The 22,296-nt window shown below is 35.8% G+C and overlaps 1 protein-coding gene across 3 annotated transcripts in view; it reads right to left on the minus strand.

Moving 5' to 3' along the window:
* Positions 1 to 216: 216 nt before the first annotated feature.
* LOC131689703 (uncharacterized) overlaps positions 217 to 22,296 on the minus strand; it is a 47,668-nt gene continuing 25,588 nt past the window's right edge. For all 3 annotated transcript variants that reach the window (XM_058974967.1, XM_058974968.1, XM_058974966.1), the window contains 3 exons: positions 13,893 to 14,030; positions 1,181 to 1,277; positions 217 to 1,119 (listed from right to left, as the gene is read on the minus strand). In XM_058974967.1, coding sequence (XP_058830950.1) covers positions 966 to 1,119; positions 1,181 to 1,277; positions 13,893 to 14,030 — 389 coding nt within the window. In that variant the 3' untranslated portion in view covers positions 217 to 965. The remainder of the gene's footprint in view (positions 1,120 to 1,180; positions 1,278 to 13,892; positions 14,031 to 22,296) is intronic.

Genomic DNA, 22,296 nt, shown 5'->3' on the forward strand with positions numbered 1-22,296 from the left:
AACATATGGAGAAGGTACAGTCGATTGAGAGGTAACGGGGGAAGCAGTACCTTTTCGACTGTCCTGGTTTTTTACTCGCCTGAAATGGTCACTTTATGCACGGGGGAAGTTTCTATGTGTATTTATGTTTAGGTAGTTCATTCTGTACTATATACCCACTTTTGAATAACTGTTTAGGATAGTCATCAAATTTCAGCGTAAGAAAAACAGTTAAAATAATTTCGCATAACAGTTAGCAAATATAACAAATGGCAAATAACATACAGTTTATCGATCTGAATATTAGCATTGTGTCATTATGAAAATGTCTTGTTGATTTTTTCGATGCTCCGTGGTTATGTAACTTTTTAATTATTGGATAAGTTTAAACCAATTCTATATTGTAGCATGCCGAACGGATCTCGATTGGGTAATGCTGCTCGCTAACTTAGTATTATTATATGTACAGTTTTGGTTTATCTGTCTTTCCCCATACTTAAAGTCTATTCCACAATATAATTCTTCGTTACAGTCCAAAAAGAATTTAAGGAGCTTTTACCGAACTGAAAATGGATAGCTTTTAGTTAAAAATGAACAAGTACAGAAGTTCAATATTAATTGGAAACATATGGTAAAATTTTTATAGTACAGTAAACTGCTTTGAGCGTACTTAAATAAAGACGATTTTTAATGAACATTGTAATAATATTTAAAATCTAATAATAACGTAAATCGGTATTTGTTTAAATAAAGAAAATACAAACTTTTGCTTTGGTTGGACTTTTTAACCAATTCAAATATTGAGCGCGTGTTTTTCTTCTACCTCTCATTTATACCATACATTGGTTACTCCTTAATACAAAAGATCATAAGAAAAGGAACACAGTAGAGATTAGAAATGTATAATTTCGATTCGTCTATCAACCTGAACTATTGAATTTTACTGTTACTCAGTACTGGAGCCGAAATCTGTCGCTTGTTTTAAATTATCGGCCAATGTTGATCGGTTCATCGGCCATACCTAGCTCTTCGGTTGCTGCTTTATTACCCTTCTTCTTCTTCGAGTACCACATAAAGGCCAAACCGGCGTACAGGTTAGATAGGAACACGAACCAGGCAAGATAGAAACCGTAACCATAGCTGAAAAATAAAGACAACTGTGAGGTTAGGACCGAACACAATTATAGTGTGATGGATATACCTGAATTTAGCTCCCTTCGGGAAGGTATACGAAATGTTCTCCTTCTCATATTCGACCGACGCTATCAGAACCTGGATGACTACGAAGCTCGTAGAAGCTAGAAAAAACGCACGAATTACTGTTAGTTATGAAAATTCTGATAGAAAAATACGAATTTTATGTTCAATCATAAGACCGAACGAGTTCCTCATTTGCGGCATTTGTTAATTTCAAATTGTGTCTAGCACATGATGTGGTACTTTCTACAGGCATGCATTGTATTTCTTATACAATCGATAACCAAGTAAAAGTTTTAATGTGTTCAAAACTGTCGTTTTGAAATGAGTAGAACCTTGTCGCCAATTGGCGCTACGTTTTATCAGCTGACTTCCTGTTAGCTGGTATGCACACTCTATACTCCTTCGTAAAGGGCCGTAGCCAGCACTATCGTTTGCCCGATTAAAACTATCAACCATCACCCGAAACTTTTCAGGGCGAATTTTCGAAATTTCTGTCATGGCCGCATATCGTTCCGCCAGAACTCGAGAAATCTGCAATAGATTCAAACACTTTTTGTATTTGGCCCGGAAGAAGATCACGTAAGGTCCGGTAGTCGAGCTTCGAAAAACCAAGAATCGGAGACCCGATTTTGTTTCGACATCCAATGACATAAAATGCTGTCTGAGGAAGTTATTTTTGCACGGGCCCCCAAAACTCATTTTTTGTTCTAGTTGTTTGTATTGCCAATGAAGAAAAAAAGTAGAGTTTTTTTATACTTTGGGAGTTTTTTATACCTCTTCGATAGTTTTGGTGACTTTGAAAAGCACAATTTTCGTTAATAGTATTTATAAAAGTAAGAAAATGGCAAGATTAAAAATGTAGTAATTACAAAACTAAAAATATTTGAACGGCGATCAACGGCAAAAGATAAAAAACAATAGGAAAACTAAATATTAACAGAGTGTACAAACGAGCAAAAAACAACAAAATCAACCAAATAAACAAATTAATGTCAATTGTCAAAAAATGTTTAATCGAGAAAAACCAAAACAAAACCTATAAAAATTGATAAAGGAAAACATTAAACTAGAAGAACATATTGCGAAGATTGAAAAAAAATCCAACATTATTGAACCAATGGTGAAAATAATGAAAAATCGATAGGAAAGTAGGAAATTTTTTTAGAAACAATGAAAATGAAAAGAAACTACTAAAAATAATACATACATTAATATAAAAAATGCATAAAACTAAAAAATTCGATAAATCAAGAATAATAAAGTTTATTTAACATTAAAAACAAGTCATATTTAAAACAATAGAAAAAAAAATAAACAAATCGTTAAGAATGTATAAAACTAGAGGAGCATATATAAAAGACTAGAATAAAATAACAATAGAGAAATTAAAAAAGCGGACGAACCAGAAAATTTTGAAAAACTGAAAAATTGAAATAATGGAAAGACGAAAAAGTAAAGTAAATTGGGAGTAACAAAATGGAAAACAAAAAATAATACTATGCTATATTTCACGCTAAGGAGGAAAATTGGGTAAACACCAAAATTTCTCACCAGGGCGAAAATTTTTTTGGTAAAACCAGTCATTGCACTTGAAGGGCACAAATCCTTATTTGTTACACGGGTGCGTTTCGGCTTTGCCTCATCAGAAACCGACACTAACTTTTTGTCGGAATAGAATAGCGCCGGCTTGACGCAAATCCCTTAAAACTAAAACACACTTTGTGTTTCAATCAAACTACTGATCCAATCTTATGTCCCGTCCGAGCAGGGTGAAATATAGCATAGTGCTTTTGCATAGGCCTACTAAGCCAGCACAAGTTTCGGCTTCACTGTGTCTCATCGGCATAAACAGAACTTCTGCTTGGACGGGACATCACGTTTGATCAGTAGTTCGATTGAAACACAAAGTGTGTTTTAGTTTTAAGGGATTTGTGTCAAGCCGGCGCTAATCTATTCCGACAAAAAGTTAGTGTCGGTTTCTGATGAGGCGAAGCCGAAACGCACCCGTGTAACAAAAATAATAGAAAAAAGCCAACATGGTATGCTATAGAAACGCAAAAATGAAGATATTAACACGAAAAAAATGAATAAAATGGATATTATTTTAAGAATAGAAAAAGCACTAGGAATGAAATTTGAAATAAATTCAAACAACAAACTAAATGTAAAATTAAGAAAAAGTGTTTTTTAAGGAAAATAAAAAAATCAATGTTAACGTATAGGAAAATGGTCAACAAAAAAAGTACTTTCAAAATAGGTTAAATGGAAAACATGAAGAAATAACAATAACGAATTAAATCTTAAGAAAAAGAATCTTGAAAATAAATAAAATTATATTTATTGAACAATGGGAAAAAATAAAACTACGATAAACGGAAAGCTAAAAACTAGAAAATGAGGAAGAAAATAGGAGAAAGGTAAAAAATTAAACAATAAGACAAATTGGAATAAATTTGAATAAGTAAAATTGCTTTTGGAAATGCAAAAAATATGAAAAAAAGTAATTAGAAAAAGGCTTTGACAAGAATAAATGTAGTAAATAGACAAATTCTAAAAATTAGATGCAATGACAGAAGAAGAGAGAAAAAAACAAAAGTGAGGAACGTAAAAAGATGGATAAAACAAAACTATGCAAATAGATAAAAAAGGCAGAATCTTACAATTGTAGAAATACAAATACAATCCACAACTTGAAAAAATAGATTAATGAAATTTTAACAAAATAAAAAAATCCATGTAGGAATAAAAAAAAATGGAAAAAAATAGAAACATGGATCAAATTTCAAATAAGGGTTTTGGTTGGATTTTACGCTATGCTGGTTTCTAAAACATTCATAATCCTTTAAATACATGAATTATTCTTTTATTTGTGTTGGTGTGTTAGCACACCTTAAAATATTTTATATGAATGATTTCTAGTATAAATGGGTAGGTAATGTCAGAGGTATAACCGAAATGAAGTAAAATACACTTAGCCTGTTAATTTGAATGCTGAAATTTTTGCGATCATCTGCATTAAAATCAACTCTTTCGATATTTGTTATGATGTATTGTGCCCCGTTGTTGTGGTGCATTTTACCCCTTCACAGGTGCGTTTTGCCCTGCTTATTTTTCAAAGAGCAATTATGATTTCGAAAAATTTAATATTGTTGTTTCTGAATATTTTGCAAAGCGATTGTGATTTCAGAGTAAAATGTTGGCTAAATGATATCATAAATTAAATTCTCCCAATTGATGGTCTATAGCTAAGTTATGATTATATTTTCTTAGGAGTGTATTTTACCCCATCTACCTCTACATATGCTTTTATTACATTCACATAAAACACTTGCGACGCGTTTGTGCAAATGGCATCTTGGTCATACCTCGAAAATTTCAAACGTGCACCCGAGACATATGCGTGACAAAATTTAAATGTTAGATTTGTTCCAAAGTTTCGAGTGGGTAATTACCAACTCAATTATTTTCAAGTGGAAAGTACTACCTTTACTACCCACATTACCCACCGGCCCTGATTATTGAATATTTCATAGCACATATGTATAGTGGGATCAAAATGTATTCGTCTTGCTGAATATTTTTAGAAACTTTAAAGTTGGACTTACTGTCAATTGTAGTTCTATAGTTTAGAGCCAGCAGAAGTGCATTTGCGTGTGGAATGTCAGCATTAGAGAGTTAAGGCGAATATCCTATACATAATATGCTCAAACCTTCACCAAGTAGGTTTCTTAGCGTGGAGTTTTCGCAATAACCTTGCAATTGCCACGTATAATAACCAACAACAAATATAGTGCCAGGACATTACTTTTAATGGAGCGTTTCACTAGTTGATCTGCGAGATAAGTAAAATCATTCAGCTGAAAATAAACGGCAGAAACATATATCAGTATCAAATAAGCCAACATTATCTTCACACAACACAACAACCATTGCTATTAAAATCGTCATCGTCAATCGCACTACCGCTTGCCAAAAGGAAATTACCCAAATGATGAATTTATCTGAGCCCACGCATAATTTAAACAGCAAGAGAGCGGGGTCTCTCGCACACAACCACCCGTTCGAATGCGCACACTTGCAATCCGCGTATTGAAAAAAAGAGCGTTCTATTTTTCTGCGATGTGTGCTGATCGTTGTATGTATACCATGACTGTGCATCATTAGATGGAATGATGCCTGGCGGCAGTCATTGAACATATTCCAACCGATAAGTTTGAGCTGACACAAAACGTAGCAGATACTACGAGGTCAGAAAGCAAACTGACGAATTTTCTCTTTTGTGCCGTTTTTATACCTGGCGAAGTTCATCGGATAATAAAGAGGCAGTCCTAGTCACGCTCGCCGCTTGGTTGAATTGTACGGACCAATCAGTGCAGATGATTACCAGCTTTGCAAAATACATTATTTTCGTTATCTATAATAGACGCACATTTTACGGAATCAAATACAATATACGTGCACATATTTCCGATCAGATAGTGCAAAAACATAGCGGTTTCGATCAGTACAACGGAAGTTATTCGCATTTTAAAACTGGGGAAATCTCAGCAAAAAAATTTGAAAAGGGGCCCCCATATTGAAACGTTAGAAATATTCTACTTCAATAGTTCAAAAATCAAAATAAAATCATTACGTTCAGGAAGCGACGTTCAAAATCTCACGCTCACTCCTCCAAAATGAAAAGATTTTGTATGCGGATTTAACTTGCTACATTAGTTAACTAATTTTGCTAACTAGTTGATTTAGTTTGGTAGCAGAGCTAAATTTTCTCTTCGAAATCAACCAAACACAATTTAGCAATTTAGTTGAACGTATGCTTCTTAGAATCATTGGCAGCTGCAAGATTGTGAACTGAGAGATCTTCTCTTCATGCTCCATGATATATAAAATTCAAAACAAAACTATTACGTTGTGTACGCAATTTGCTGTTATAATGAAAATGTTGATAAAAGGCCGTATTTGAAAGCATTGTAAAACGTATTCATTTTTTTCCCATCCCTGGTCTCTTTGCTAGAAGGAATTGGTAGTCGAAAATCGCCGAAAAAAGCTACGCCATTTGAGTATGACCCCTTTACAAAAATGTTTTGGTATCATCTCGTATCTGAATATGATTTTTTATAGATTTTGTATCAATGAACGGGAAATCAAATATATTAAAATTTAAATTTAATTTTTTGGATTAATTTCGAATTATTTTGGTATATCAAGAGTTTTCAATGACTCATTTGAGCAATTGAGCTCTCAAATAGAGGTAGGGTTACCGGCTCTAGTGATACTTTGACCAGCAGAATTTTACTGAGCAGGGATAGACTTCAAGAGACACATGGGTATGCGTTGAAATCAATTCGAATTTCGAATTAAAGTGATCACTCGACAAAATTTTGGAGCGCTTCCATTGCATTTTATTGCATAAAACGCTTAAAAACAAATAAATATGCACTGTTTTATTTCTTATGTAGCTCGTAGCACTAGGAGGAAAAATATCTTATTTTCTTCACATTCACCGTAGAGTGTACTGTTTTGGTAAAGCACTTCAGCTTTCTGTGCCGTTCACATTTAGTTGTATGTTATTGCATTTGTTAACAGTTTTGTTGATTTAGTTGGATGTAGTGATCGTTTTCTCGGATATTCTCGTAGAATCCAAAAGCTCCAACCACTCTCGCTGTGAAGGATAACACGAGCGAGCTTTGTTCTGCTCCTCAATAAACAAACACGGGGTGTGAAATCACACTTCAGTTTCTTTCGAGAATCTTTGTAAGGAACATTAATCCATTGAAACGATGGTTCAATGGGGTAAAGTAACCCCAAATGGCACTTTTAAAACAATTAACAATTAGGGTCTGCAACCCGAGGATGATATTTATGAGGACTGGGTGCTGGGCGATTCCTGGTAAAGAAAAGGTCAACGCAAAAATGCAGAATAATCCAATGGATTCGGATTTACCTGAACAAAGACTGGCAACCCTAAGCAGAGTTTTTTTTCTTTCAATAATTACTTTCGATACTAATCCAGCACTTTCGAAGTTTGGAAATTCAATAAATCAAAAAAATCGATTTCAAATTGGCGAAATTCGAAGACAACCTCATGATTTCTAATTAAACCATTTAATTGTTTAACCCTTTCAAGTCTGATCATATTTTTGTTTCGATTATAGACATTTTAACCTTAAGTTCATTCGCTTCTTCATTCAGGTTAGGAATTTTCCTATAACAAATCTCTATTCCTGTGTGCGGGGTTGGGATTTGAACCCAGGTGAGCTGCGTACATGACATTCAATGTACAAATTCCGCCATGCCCGCTCGAGTCTGATCTTGTTTCGATGCGAGAATTAGGTTGGTATAAACATAGTTGATATCAAATATGCAGTAGTTTGGAATTTTCGCTAATTACCTCATACATAAGGTATTGAATTTTTAATTGCATTCTCAAATAAATTTTTGTCGAAAAAGTATTTGTAAACATTTTAGTTTCTGTTAAAAATCTGGGCCCCCTTCAAAACTCCGGGCCCGGGGGAAACACCCCGCCCCCCCCCCCTCTCGACGGCCCTGAAGCATCTCACATATTAAAGAATTGCCTCAGAGGTCAGCAGAGGAGATCCCAGAATTGCGCTCGCAGTAAATAACCATGCGAAAGTTCACAACTGATAATGATTAGTTTCACATCAAACATTGTATTGTCACAAGCCGAATATTATGTGTCAATCTCTGCAATCAGTAGTTAGTTGAATAACTTGAAATGTTTAATTACTTACACCTGAAATTGCATTACAATGTATTTTGAAATATATGTTTCAGTTTGTCCGCACTGCTGTTTCTTTCCTGTGTGCTGAAGATTGTTTTCATTATGGTAGTGTATCTGGAGCTAACATCGCGAAAATGGAATATTCGTATTTCTGAATCACGTATTGTAATACTAGGCCTATCCAAACGTTTAATGAATACTTTTCTAGTGAACAAATCATGAATGAATTCTCCAGTTAAATGAATGGTATGTATCATTTCAATATTTAATATATTTGTGGCGGAATTACGAGATATGAGGCGGTAATTGAACGCTCGTATTTGTCAAATAGATTTTAATTGTCCCATGTGTATAGGGATTTCCATAGCACATGGGACAGTTATGCTTCTAGCGGCAGTATGAACAATATGCAAAAAATGTATTCTTAGGCGCGTTGCATATAGCCAGGATATAACAATAGTACCAGTTCACAACAAGTCGTCGTCAAGTTCGCACGCTTTTATCGTTCGATCCAGGTGCCGTGCGCGATATTTCATTTAGTTTTTTATTAATTCAGCTTTTCGTGTGTGTACATCAATCATAATGAGTTGCGAAATTTGCACTTTCGACACTTCCGCCGATACAGTTATGTGGACGTGTATAGGTTGCCCAAGAAAATTCCACGCCGCTTGCATTGGAGTGACTGTTCCGAGGGGATCACTGCGGAAGAAGGACAAGAGGGTGGACATCAACTCGTATCTATTACCGTGCTGTGAATCATGTCAAGAATTGATGCAGGCCAAGATTGAGTTCAAAGGGCTTATTGAACAACAACAACTTCTGGAATCACAACTGCAAGCCAATACGGAAGTAATGCACCGGCTCGCGTTTCAACTGGAGAAGCCTAACATAGTTCACGAAGCGATCGATGGCCTAGAAATTTTGCTTACAACAATAAAACAGGAATTGATAGCAATAAACAAAAACAACAGTTTGACTGGAAGTGTTGTTGCCATTAAAAATCACATTACCTCGCTACTCGATACAGCAATGACGACAACGAAAAATAATGTCTATAGCACGCTGAAAACGGTAACGTCAGAGTTATCAGCTGAACTGCGCACTATGAATGATGAAATAAACCAGCTTAATCAACTGTCTCTGGACACAGCGGCTAGTATTACTATGACGTCAAACCCGACGCTGGGGATTGATATTCTTGACGAGCTTAAGTCTCTGTCAGCGAACATATCCACCAGTCAAAACTTCACAAATTCTGCGCTAACTATTGATATCCTCGACGAACTTAAGGCGCTTTCATCAAACATAACGGCAAGTCAAAACGCTACATCATCGCTTGATTCATGCCCCAGTTTGGAAGCCGAATTAAATAACGACAAAAATATCGATAACTCAGGTTGGCGCTTTTTGGGTACAAGGAAAGTATGGAAAGCAGACTGGAGCGATTACGATGCACGCAAATTAAGAAACCTGAACCAGCAAAAACAGGCCGAAAAGGCTAGAAGACGTAAAAAAAGATCGAGGCGATATAATAATAATAACGTTAATGAAAAAAACAAAAGCACCACAAATTTTCCTCGACCTGATCAAGAGCAAGCAGCGCGCCACTCACGACAGCCAGTTAATAGTAACCATACGAGTAATACCAATCGCAGAATCACATTTAGGGCCGGCAACACCCACTATAACAAAAACCATACGAGTAGTCACTACAACAATAGTTTCCTGCCACCGGATAGAGTGCTTCTTGCGGCTGCAAAAGATCATTTCTCAGGACCCCCCACGAACTATAGGCCAACAATTCAGTTTCAAAGAGGACCGACATTGAATCCCTATCCAGTGGATGATTTACCACGGTCGACGATGCAAATGCACCCAACATCGGAGCGCTTGTCAACAGTTTTGTGTAAGGCGTGCCATTCTCAACATTCGTGTTTTCGACGACATTGACGCATTCCCTAGAAGAAGGAAATGACGAGGACACCGCAGTTTGCCAAGATTCGACGCCATTTGAACGACAACAAAAAGAGGTAATCTCGATTCCTCAAGTAGAGTCGTCAGTAGAAATTTTAATTTACTGTCAAAATTTTAATAGAATGAAAAGTGCATCGAAAATGAATGAAATTCACAAGAATATTTTAAGTAGCTCCTATACAATTATTTTGGCTACAGAAACTAGTTGGGACGAAAGTGTTAGAAGTGAAGAAGTTTTCGGGAACAGCTACAATGTGTTTAGAGCTGACCGAGACATTCATATGTCTGAAAAGAAGTCAGGAGGGGGAGTTTTAATAGCAATTACATCAAAATTTAATGCAGAAATCATTACTACAAGGAAATTTAAAGAATTTGAGCATGTGTGGGTTAAAACCCATCTGGCAGGTGAAACACATATATTTGCCTCTGTGTACTTCCCCCCAAATAATGCCCGCAAAGATACATTTGAAAAGTTTTTTCTTATTGCCGAAGACATTATAACCAAGCTCCCCCCAGAGGTCAAAGTTCATATTTATGGTGACTTCAATCAACGAAGCATTGACTTCTTTCCAGACACTGAAAATGAAAGCATTCTACTTCCAGTCGTTGGGGATAACGAAACTCTGCAGTCTGCAGGCCATATTTGACAAAACTGCAAGTTTAGGACTTAACCAAATTAATCATGTTAGAAATCAGCAAAACTGTTATTTAGATTTATTATTCACAAACATTCTTGAAGACTTCTGTGTCACCGAATCATTAACTCCACTATGGAAAAATGAAGCGTTTCATACAGCAATAGAGTTTTCTGTATTTGTACATGATAACAAAAGACCCGATGACTGCGAGTACGAAGAGGCCTTTCAATTTCAATTGGCAAATTTTGACAACATAAAACAAAGACTAAGCAGTATAGATTGGCAAACGTTGTTTAGAAATGAAACAAGTATCGAAAATTCAGTAGACGTCTTTTACACAAAATTGTTTGATATAATAGTTGAACAAGTACCACTGAAAAAAATTAGGCGACAAGGCAACACAAAATATCCAGTTTGGTATAACGAGAAAATTAAAAATTTAAAAAATCGTAAACAAAAGGCCCACAAAAAGTATAAAAAAATCAGAAATGAAAGGAACTTATTTAACTATTTGGACATTTGCGATCAACTAAACCTATCCATTAAAATAGCATTTGAAGAGTATAACTCAAAAACCGAACTTCAAATAAAATCTTGCCCAAAAAATTTATTTAATCATGTTAAAAATAATTTAAAATCGGAAAACTTCCCTTCAAAAATGAAACTTAAAGAAAATGTCGGTGTCAACGCGGAACAAATCTGCAATCTTTTCGCAACGTTCTTTCAAGACATCTATACCACATTTTCTGAAGAAGATCGTGATCGCGAATATTTCGGTTTCTTCCCAGAATTCACCACAGACATTGGCGTCAATCATGTCAGTGTGCAAGATATTATGGAGGCTCTAAACAAACTAGATGCCTCCAAAGGTTCTGGACCTGACGGGATCCCACCCGTATTTATGAAGAACTTAGCGTTGGAACTCACAGCTCCTCTGTTTTGGCTTTTTAACATGTCGCTTGAATCTGGCATTTTCCCCAATTTATGGAAAAGCTCGTACCTGGTACCCATTTTTAAAAGTGGCAAAAAATCTGACATATGTAACTACCGTGGAATTGCCATTATGTCATGTATGCCTAAACTCTTTGAAGCAATCGTTAACGAAAAACTATTCAATCAAATCAAAAACAGAATTACTAACACGCAGCATGGGTTCTTCAAAGGACGTTCAACTAATACAAATTTACTAGAATTCGTTAACTACTCATTGATTGCAATGGAGAATGAAAACTACACTGAAGCTCTTTACACGGACTTTAGCAAGGCATTTGATCGTATCGACATACCCTTGCTATTATTCAAACTGAAAAAATTAGGAATTGAATCAGGTCTTCTCAAATGGCTCGAATTATATTTAACTAACCGTCAACAAATAGTTAGATTTAAAGGGAAGAAATCGAATCCCATTCAAGTCACATCAGGAGTTCCTCAAGGCTCCCATCTAGGCCCTCTTTTGTTCATTTTATTCGTAAACGACATATCATACATTCTCAAAAACATAAAAGTTCTTATCTATGCCGACGACATGAAGCTCTTTTTAGAAATTAGGAACGAACAAGACATAAAGATATTACAGGAAGAAATACATATGTTTTACTTCTGGTGTAACAAAAGCCTTCTGCAACTAAACGTAAAAAAATGTAATGCAATAACTTTTAGTAGGAAACGAAATACACCTGACATTTCAATCACTCTAGGAAATCAAGTGGTACAAAAGTGCGAAAGAGTTAAAGATTTGGGAGTCATTCTAGATTCAAAATTAACATTCATTGACCATTACAACACAATCATCAATAGAGCAAATAACATGCTTGGATTTATAAAGCGTTTTAGTTACAATTTTAATGATCCATATACAATTAAAACATTATACATCTCGTATGTAAGGTCAATACTGGAATATTGTAGCATAGTTTGGTCACCTTTCTCAATCACACATGAAGAAAGAATAGAATCAGTACAAAGGCAATTTTTATTGTTTGCACTTCGCAAAATAGGTTGGACACGATTTCCTCTCCCATCTTATAAAGCTCGCTGTATGCTCATTAACATCCAAACACTAAAAGAGCGCCGAGAATATGCAATGGTTTCATTTCTAAACGATATAATTTCGTGTCGTATTGATTCAGTCGAACTTCTATCTAAACTTAATTTTTATATACCTTCCCGGCAGTTACGAATCCGAAATACATTTATAACAAACAATTATCGTACAAATTATGCCAAGTTTGGACCATTAAATCAGATGATGGCAACTTACAACAAGCACTGCGAAGCTATTGACTTAACAATGACAAAAAGCAAATTAAAAAAATATTTCAATTCTATTCGCTTATAAAGAACATCCTAAAGTAGTGCTATGTAAACCAGATAGTGTTTAGTTTAGTTATTAGTATTTTATGTTTTAAGTGTATACTATATTTTATCGTTGTAACAAAACGGTCTACTCTTGTTTGACGACAACAAATAAATAAAAATAAAATAAATATAAAAACGCCAAGAATGTTCCGGTTCACGACGACCGTTTGTTGCCGGTTCGCGGTACCACTTTCTTTTTTTCACTCCGCACGTACCACTCCAAGTCATACCTCTTTCCCTCTCCTCACCCCTCGAATAGCGTGACATAGTTTAAATGACATTTACGCGAAAATACGCCAACGTTCGATCGTCCGCCCAGGGACTTGTTAATTGATTTGTTTAACTGTATAGCCGGTCAAGATGAAGGGGGTAAAGGAACTTTTTTTTCTTGAAAATATATTTTTACGCATTCTGAAATATAAACATTTAAAGAATATATATGCAAAACCGTTAATTTTGAATAAATTTGTCTTTGACAAATTTTCAACTATTGGTATCAAGCTCCACGCAGGCAAATATATCTGAGCGCACAAGCAGAATCATCGAGCCCAATGTTGAGGACTCAGTTGAAATTTTGTCAAAAAAATCGATTTAATATATTTAATTTAATGTATTTAATATACCCTCAAAATATGCTCAAATACGTTACTAAAAGTGTTTTTCAAGACTAAAGTGTGTTTGGTAATATACAAAAAACCTCCATATACTTTATCTTCTCGCATTCGAGAACATTTTTTGAAGAAGAGTTAAGAAACATGATAAAACACTGCTATACCCCCTTAACAGGCCAACTGACCTGCAAAACAACCAAAAAATTAGGTTAAATAGGTATTCGAGCATTTCACATTCCTTTCACCCCAATTTGCAAGATAGTGACTTTCGTTACACCATTCTATTTTTAGAAACTGGCCTCTACTGCCAATTAACCAAATTACCTGACCCTCTTCTACTCGTTGCCCGTTACACACGCGTACCTACCGTCGGTTTTGTTCCGTACTCACCCGAAATGAAATGAATGCCACCTGCTAATCGCTTGAACATGTAGCGCGGATTCATGAAGGTATAGACGGAAAACACGAATCCCATCGCCATGATGAAGACGGTGATGATGGCGAACGATGCTTCCGTGCGACTGTAATCTGAGCAATGTTTTCGAAGTCCAGGCCAGCGAGTAAAGTGAATGAAAAACAACAAGAAAATATTAGTGCATCTATTCTATTGCCGGTAGCTGCAGTAGGAGGAAAGCAATGAACAGAGTTGGAGATCCAGACGCTCTTCCACCCTAGGTTATCTTATGTGGTAAGGGATTGAGCTAATGGAAAGCATGGTGGTACGCTTCGAATGCGATCACTGCACTATGGTATCAAAGCGGAATTTTGGGATACAAAACAATAGTTTTGTGCCGAAACCGGTTTGAAAATTTTTCTCGGTACTTTTTGGCATTTTTTCATATTAATTAAATTAGTGTGGTCAGCTTTTTCACCAAGAACTATTAGAACTCCGATCTATCAAATGAAACAGCTAGCTTTAAAATCCCTTTGCAATCCATTAAGCGAGACAGATTTAAAGAAAACCATCTTTGTTATGAAAATCGCTTGTAACTGTCAAAAAAGAGATAGAAACTTAGTTGTTTTGGCTAAGATGCTGTAGAACACATCTTCTGTATTCAGTAAGTTTGCTTCAATTTAGTTGTTTTATAACTTTGTAGAACATTGGATTAAATTTGCGTATATAAAATATTATGAACAAGCTAACCACTGAGACCACCCTAATATGAAAACACTAAGCACTAAGAAAGACACCATATATCTAGAGCTAACGGTTTGGGCACTACCAGTTTTGTCTTCCTAAGTGCGACTCTGGGACCATAGTGCAATGCTTACAGGAATGTGTGAATATTTGTATTATGTCTAGACCACATGAAGAGATATATATTTGGGATGGTTCTGAATTTTGGGTAGTGATTGACAGCTCTGGTGGAAGCAGTTTTCATAATAACAGACATATGCTGCGCTATGCTACTGATTTGCGGATGCCTTGAAGCGTTAGGTACGTATGCAACGTTGTACATATGTTCGATCAGAATTAGTGCACTTGATACTTCGCCATATTCCATTGCATTCACAACTGCGATTTTGTTTGTGAGAATTGAAAAGCGCTCCATGTATAGCCATAACTCATCATCAACTGCGTCTTACATGCTGAATAAAGCAGAATTAAGAATAACTATTATTAATCTAAGAAAATTTAATATTCGTAAGTAACATTCACTACGTTTGGTTGCAATGTACAAATAAACTACAGGTAACTTCAAACCGTATTTGAAATCACTGATGCTACATTTGCTTTATTGGGTGTCATGCTAGCATGATATGGGTATGCTCATATGCTGATCTTTAGAGCGGCTTGGTTTTTTAGCACAGCACGACATGACTGTGTAAATTATGGAAATGATTGGTTGTTCCAGATCACGTTTGTATGAAATTTAGTATCTTTGGGAAAATCTATATTTTGCAATTCGCTTAGAGAAAAAAACCACTACAACTGTAATCCTGAAAATGGTTTCCATCTTTTCCAAAAACAGGAATCCACTAGGTTTATTTGTAGAAATGACATTACGATATTTAAATAGAAAGTTCAAACCAGTTGCAGAACTTTATTGTTTCTATCAAAACTGAATAACATTAACATTTTCTACCTAACTATCGCAGACCATTTTAATTAACCGTTATGAGTCCGACGCGGTACCCCGGTTACTTTTCTAGGTTTCAATTAACGAAATTCCCATTCCAAATCTTGGAACTTCACTAAGTCAAGCTTTTGGGTTAATAATATTGTTGATATAGTAAGGGGGAGTTAGTAGGGGCTCCTGAATTTTTTTACTACGTAATAGGCCGACTTGGGTACCCAGGTACCCACAAAACTGAAATGCCAATAACTAAGGTAATTTTTAACCGATTTTGATACTTTTAGGTATTCACGTTGACGATTCAGGAACTCATCCACTTTTAGACTTGGTAAAAATGAATCGGGTTACTTCATTCGCTTCCGAGGAATCCGGATTTCCGGAAGCATGTTCCAGTGGTGGGATACTATTTGTGAATTTCAATGAAATACCGGCAATATGGGTATCAAAATTCTTGGAATTGCATTAGTAGGCATTCCGGAGCAGGTTCCCGTGGGGTGGTGTGTGGCCATTCTATTCCAATTTCATTTTAAAATTGCCATAGGGTCCCGTAACAATAAAAACAGACTTCCGAGACAATTTAAAGAGTTTTGACACTCATATTGCTAGGACATTAATAAAATTTACTAATCATACCCTAGTACTGGAACATTACTCCGGAAAATCCGGATTACCAAGAACTAGATCCAAAGTGCTTCTGAGAATGATAAGAAAAATAAAAGGGGCAATTACTGTATATTGATGGTTTTTATGCAGGTTTATACGAGGGGCATATACAGAAGATCGCGGCTTGCCAGTACATCCCGAACCTAGACATTCGGTGGTCTTACTCGGGACCGAAGGGAATTCAATAGTTGCCTAAACAATGTGTTCGATATGGTGAGAACCGTCGCCACAAGTCCAGATACCGCTATTCGCAAGCCTTGTACGTCGGAGATAAGCGTCTAACGTTTAGTGATTGGACATGAGCTTAGCACGTGTACATGAAGAAGTTCCGTAATTTCGCAAAGCCATCGGTGATTAACCGATGCTCTAGGGGGAATGTAGGTGGACGCAATATAAAGGTATTCACTTCAATTGTCGTTTGGCAAGCGACAACTTCAATGCCTGCTGTCAAGACGAGGTCGATTCGATTGAAAGAATAGCACTTTTTGATCCCTAAAAGTACTCGTTCGATACAAGCGAATACTATTAAAATCGTGAGTTTAGGTCTATTTCTGAAATAAGCCATGTTTCGCCTAATGAAAATGGATTGCACGTCGAGTGATCAAATGATCTCGTTCGATGAATTAGCCAGTGAAGGATACAATCGCTGAAAAGAGAGACCATTATGCAGTCAACTGCTTCAAGATTTTTTTTTACTTTGGGGTAGAAAGCTTATCAAGATGTTTTTAAGAGGGTCAGAAACATTTAAAGCTGTAAAAATACGGTCCACAATATTAGAAAAAAAATTATCTAGCGCTGCTTTCTTCCTCTGTTTGGCATATGGGGCCACTTGGGTTTTTTGATGTCCCAGGAAATGATTGGAAATTCTTTTCTGAGCTCCGGTTTCTGAGACCAGAAGCCGCATGCTTCGGTTTTTCACCAGTGCTTGCTCGAGCTGTTATTATGAAGGGCCTTGAAGGAACAATATCAGGTCGTTGCAACAAAGCTTAGGTAAAGAAATGTTCCTCCTTTTTCTATTGCTTCTGGGCGCCGCAGAAGATGTTCCCTCCTGATTGCTTTCGCCAGTAGACAATTTACTGCAGACAGTCATAGAGATCAGTGGCGTAGTATTTTTAGCATTTCTGCAAAAGATCGCTTAGAGCGTCTTTGAAGGAAACGCCTAAGTTTATCCTTGCGCTGTTTGTACGTGGGACATGTCTTGAGGTGAAGTTTTGTCAGGAGAAGTTATTTTTGCACAGGCCTATTGCTCAGTGCACGTTAGTAGAAGAACTAAGAAAGGGTAACGGTTTCCAAGCAGTTCACAATATGAGAAACACTGCCACTGCTCTGCGGGTCGAATAACGGAGCAGTCACAAAAAAGAGATAATTCCAATACATCGAAGAGGATGAGAATGCCAAAGATAACCTTGAAATCGGATTAGCTAGTTTTGCTTTGCTGGGCGACACTGCAAGGCTAAAAAACGTCTACCCGCTCTGTGAGTCACGATGCGAATGCGTCTGGAACATTCGATATATTTGAAATATATTGAATTAAATTTTGGTAATCGGAAAACGCATCTGGTCAAGGCTCCGAAAAAGGCAACCACATGCGAAATTTTTTTTTATCAAATTTTGCGTCAAACTGTTTGTTTTCCGTATGCATATAACCTCTTATATTAAAAAATATATATGGTGATCCCAGAAAAAAAATTCATGTCTGTCATTTATAAAAGTTTGTTGATGCTACTTACAAGACCTGAAAATGACTAAAAGACCGTAAGGAGATAAAAAGGTAAACAAAATCCATATTTTCAATTTTTTGCTTGCAACCACATTTTTCTATCGCAGTCTAATTTAAATTTGATGATATTGCTTGAAAAATTTCGATGAATATGGATTATTGCTTATTTTCAGTTGTGAAGCAATGGAAACCCAACAACTTGTAACGTGACAGATCAAAAATTCGAAAAAGTTTTGTGGGCCACACCAACAGCATGCATACAATCTCTAGCCTGCATTTTTTCTTACTACTTTGAGTCTACTTTTTGAAACTGTATTGTGAAAACTTTAAAGTTTTATTAATTTTTAAGAAAACACAGTTGATCTTATGTAACGTGACAGATGTTTTCTGCTGTAAAGCAATTCCATCAAGTTTTATTCAATAACGTCAATATTGGTGACCATCTTTGATTCTGATGAAACCTTTTACGTTACATCTATATGGGAGACTAGTTATTTTGCAATATTAAACAAACAATTTTTATTCAAGAGTAATATTTAAAATGGGCGTATGAGGTCTTGAATGCACTACTTTCAATATATATTGTTCGAAAATCGCCATTTGTGCAGCAAAACTACATGATAGCGAGTTCTAGGGAATTAATTCTTCTGTGTGAATATTTTTGGTGAAATTTTTCATCGAAAAAAACAAAAAAAAATGTTAAAAGCTACAACAAAAATGTTAAAAATACAAATAAATTGTTGAAAAAAACAAAAAAATAAAAATGCAATTGCAGAAAAACAATAATGTTAACAAAAGCCTTAAAACTGAAGAAACTGTAATTGCACTATTAGGAAGTTATTAGTAAGAAATCATTTTTAACTTCAAGTATTCTTCTGAATTTCTTAGTATTTGCCAGTCATAAATATAATTTTCTTATACAATATTAATACTAAATATCATATCGAAGCAAACTGCTCTTACGAAAAATTTTCCGAAATATTTTGATTTTTTATCAACAAAAATATAGTGAAAATACGCCCTTCTAATAAATTACTCACAAATACCAAACGCAAAAAAAACATAACTCGTTTAAAATTTAATTGCAAATAAAAAAAAAACTTTAAATATAATTGCATCGTAGAGAAAATAACAATAAAAAGTTTTAACATATTTCAATAATTCTTTTAATTTTGAATATTTATTTAATTTTTTTCTTTAAATAATTTAGTTATAGAATGTATTTCAAAATGGTTTTTCAATTCAAAATGCTCATGAAAAATTATCCTTCAACATGCAAATGTTTTTAAGTTATTTTAGATTTTCTTTCGACATAATATGTTACTTCGTAAAATACCGACCTTTTCAAAAGTTTTTCACGTTTGTTCATCAAAACCGATATGTTTTTCAAAATAAGCATGAAATTTCCCGTTAATACTCAGTTCCTAGATTAAGGATGATTTATGTACGATTGTCTTGATATCCTTGCTTCAATGAAAATGCAGAACTGTAACGTGACAGATTCTGGTTGCAACGTTACAGATCATTGAGAATACTCCATAAAATCGAAAACAAAGTTTTTCTTCAGGAAAACTATATTTCAAACTCTTCCTTGTTTTCTGAGCTTCAACTTTAAACTGTTTTTATGCAAATTTGGGGGCCAACGGAACAGACTTTTTCTATTTAGTCGGGCAACTTCCAAACTAACTGCGAAAATTGTGTAACGTGACAGACGTATCAAAATGACAATAAAGTGAAAACGGTTCATGATAGAAAAAAACTTTCTGCAGAAAAATGTGCGGTTTAGTGACCTTAATAATGTGCAGTTGTGATAGAATCTGGTTTTATTGTTTTTGCTGACTTATCTTATGACAGACAGAAGCCTTGACCATCTATGACTCCCTAAAAGAGTAGCCGCTGGTGCTCAAACACAGTTTCGCAAGAGTTTACGATCGTAGTATATATGGGAGTAGGAACCATGTGGATCGATTCTTGAATCTTCAACCCGCTGGAAGCCACATGGTCACTGGGTTGATTTTGTCCGGAGAAAGATAAGGTAGGACAGTTCCACATATTGGCAAATTTTCCTGCGTCAAAATGCTTCCCGCGGAATATACCGTAATTTAAAAAAAAATATTAAAATTATCCTATTATGTTGAATCATGGATTTAATTGAGAAATTTTAATCAGCAATGTATTGATCATCGTGAAGCTCGAGTTACTAAATTCGACCAAGTTGATTGTTGTATGTGGGTGAATCTTAAAACTTCTATTGATTGTCAGGCTGTTTTATAAGGAATCAGAATATTCTCAAATGGCTCAAATGGCATATCCCCCGTATGTAGTCGGGTATTTGTACCTTGCAGTGTCTCTTCATCATTTCCTGAGCGGAAGGTAAAGAGAAGGAGAAGGGAGGAAGCTGAATCGAAATAATGGGAAAATAGTAGCACAAAAACAAACAGCAGGTAAGTTACAGGTACAAGTAGTTGAAATCGCCTGCGAGTAAGTCGAGTTGCATATCGGATGATATGAGGTTCTGTAGTCGGATTTACAAAGATCACATGAAAATGACTCAGCGCGCTGAATAGTTGCCATGTGATAATTGAATTTGCAGTGTTTGGTTAAAGCCCTGGTCAGCATGCCGTAGTGGAGTTTCGAAAGATATAGGAGATTTTTCGAAATCACTGTGCACGATTGTTCTATAAACATCTTTGTTTGCACACTTCTCCAATTATTGCGGTACTCGGGCGAAGTCCAAGACCGCATTTTCCTTTTATCCAACTTATTGAAATTGGCAGGGCGGGCACAGGACCAACGAAGTCAATCGCTGCACCTGCCCTGATCAATTCGTCAGTCTTTCCATTTCTAGTAATTAAATGGCATTCACCACACAAAGTATCCGTACGACAGTATTGGACGTACAATAGACCTTTCTCGTCAAAAAATTTTATACGCTAGAATGCTTCCTTTTTTATCCCCGATGCGTTACTGCATATTGCCGCGATGATTTGGTACCTCTAACTATTGAAAAAATCAAAAATTGTGCGAGCTGCTCATTTAACCCCATATTCTGAATACCTATCTTGCCTTGTTTCCCCGTATTTTTACACCATTTGGATGAATTTCCTGTGGGGAATACTAAAACGATGCCAGATCTGCATATATATTACTAAATCTGCGGATTTTGCAGTTTCGCTGCAGATTTTTGCAGATTACGAATATTTAGCAGAACAAAGCCTAAGTCAACTAATTTTACCCAGCCTTCAACGTTTCTGATCATTGAAAATATCAACACACTACATTTCTATGTCAAATTTATTGAAGATTTTTGCGGAAATCTGCAGACTTTTATATTTTTACTGCAAGCTATTGTTTAAATAGACCTGGCATCACTGATGCTAAAATAATTCATTCATATACCTGTCAAAAACATAGAACACTGCACGAAAGTGTATAACCTAACTATTCTGACAGCTCAGAGAGTTTGTTTACATGGACTTGCAAAACTTTTGATTCCACTTGGGTGAACACTTTCGATGCTCTTTGAAGAAAATCAACTCAAGAAGGATAAGGATTGGTACATTGGGAACCTGGTTCATACACTGACCAATCGACGCTGGATGGAAACTCCGTTGGCATATGCTGAATCACAAGATCAAGCTAAACCAAAACGATTGATTTCTGGATGAAGGATAAGGATTTGTACACAGTTGTTTGTTCGATCATGGGATAAGTCCCAACAATATGACCCGATTGATCTCATTTTTTAGATGAAGTTTACCTGAACTTTATAGGTAACAAGTTCAACAATTTTTTATTCGTGTTCAAGTTACATTAAAGCAAAAGTTTCACCGATTATCGCATTGTCGTTGATGTAGCGGGCAAGTGCAAAACAGTGCTCAGTACTGACGATAAGGAGTTTGAAGGATTGATAAGAATGGAGAGGATTGTACATTCCGGAAGAATTTTGGGAAGGTGAAATTATTTGTTATATTCCATCCCGAGTTGGCATCATTTTGGCACCGCAATAAAGCTATCTGCAATTGTTGTCTTGTTCAAATTGGCAGGGAATAATTAGGCAGCGAATGATAAACCTCATAGTCAAAACGTTTGTTGCTTAGATAGAGTAGATTTTTATTCACTTTTTCGGAAGGATAAGTCATTAGTATGTTGTGGATATACATGTGTCGCCGGTGCCGTGTGTTATGGTGGTGCCGCTCGGAAACTGTTAGTCATCAGACCCTCCTTGTCGTACTGGTCATAGATGCGATGATTTCCGCATCGGTGGTGGTTCTGGTCACGACCAGAACTTTGTAATAGTCTACCATTGAGAACCGATATTTGTAATAACTTA

The sequence above is a fragment of the Topomyia yanbarensis genome, chromosome 3 (assembly GCF_030247195.1).
Source record: "Topomyia yanbarensis strain Yona2022 chromosome 3, ASM3024719v1, whole genome shotgun sequence".
NCBI classification, from domain to species: Eukaryota; Metazoa; Arthropoda; class Insecta; order Diptera; family Culicidae; genus Topomyia; species Topomyia yanbarensis.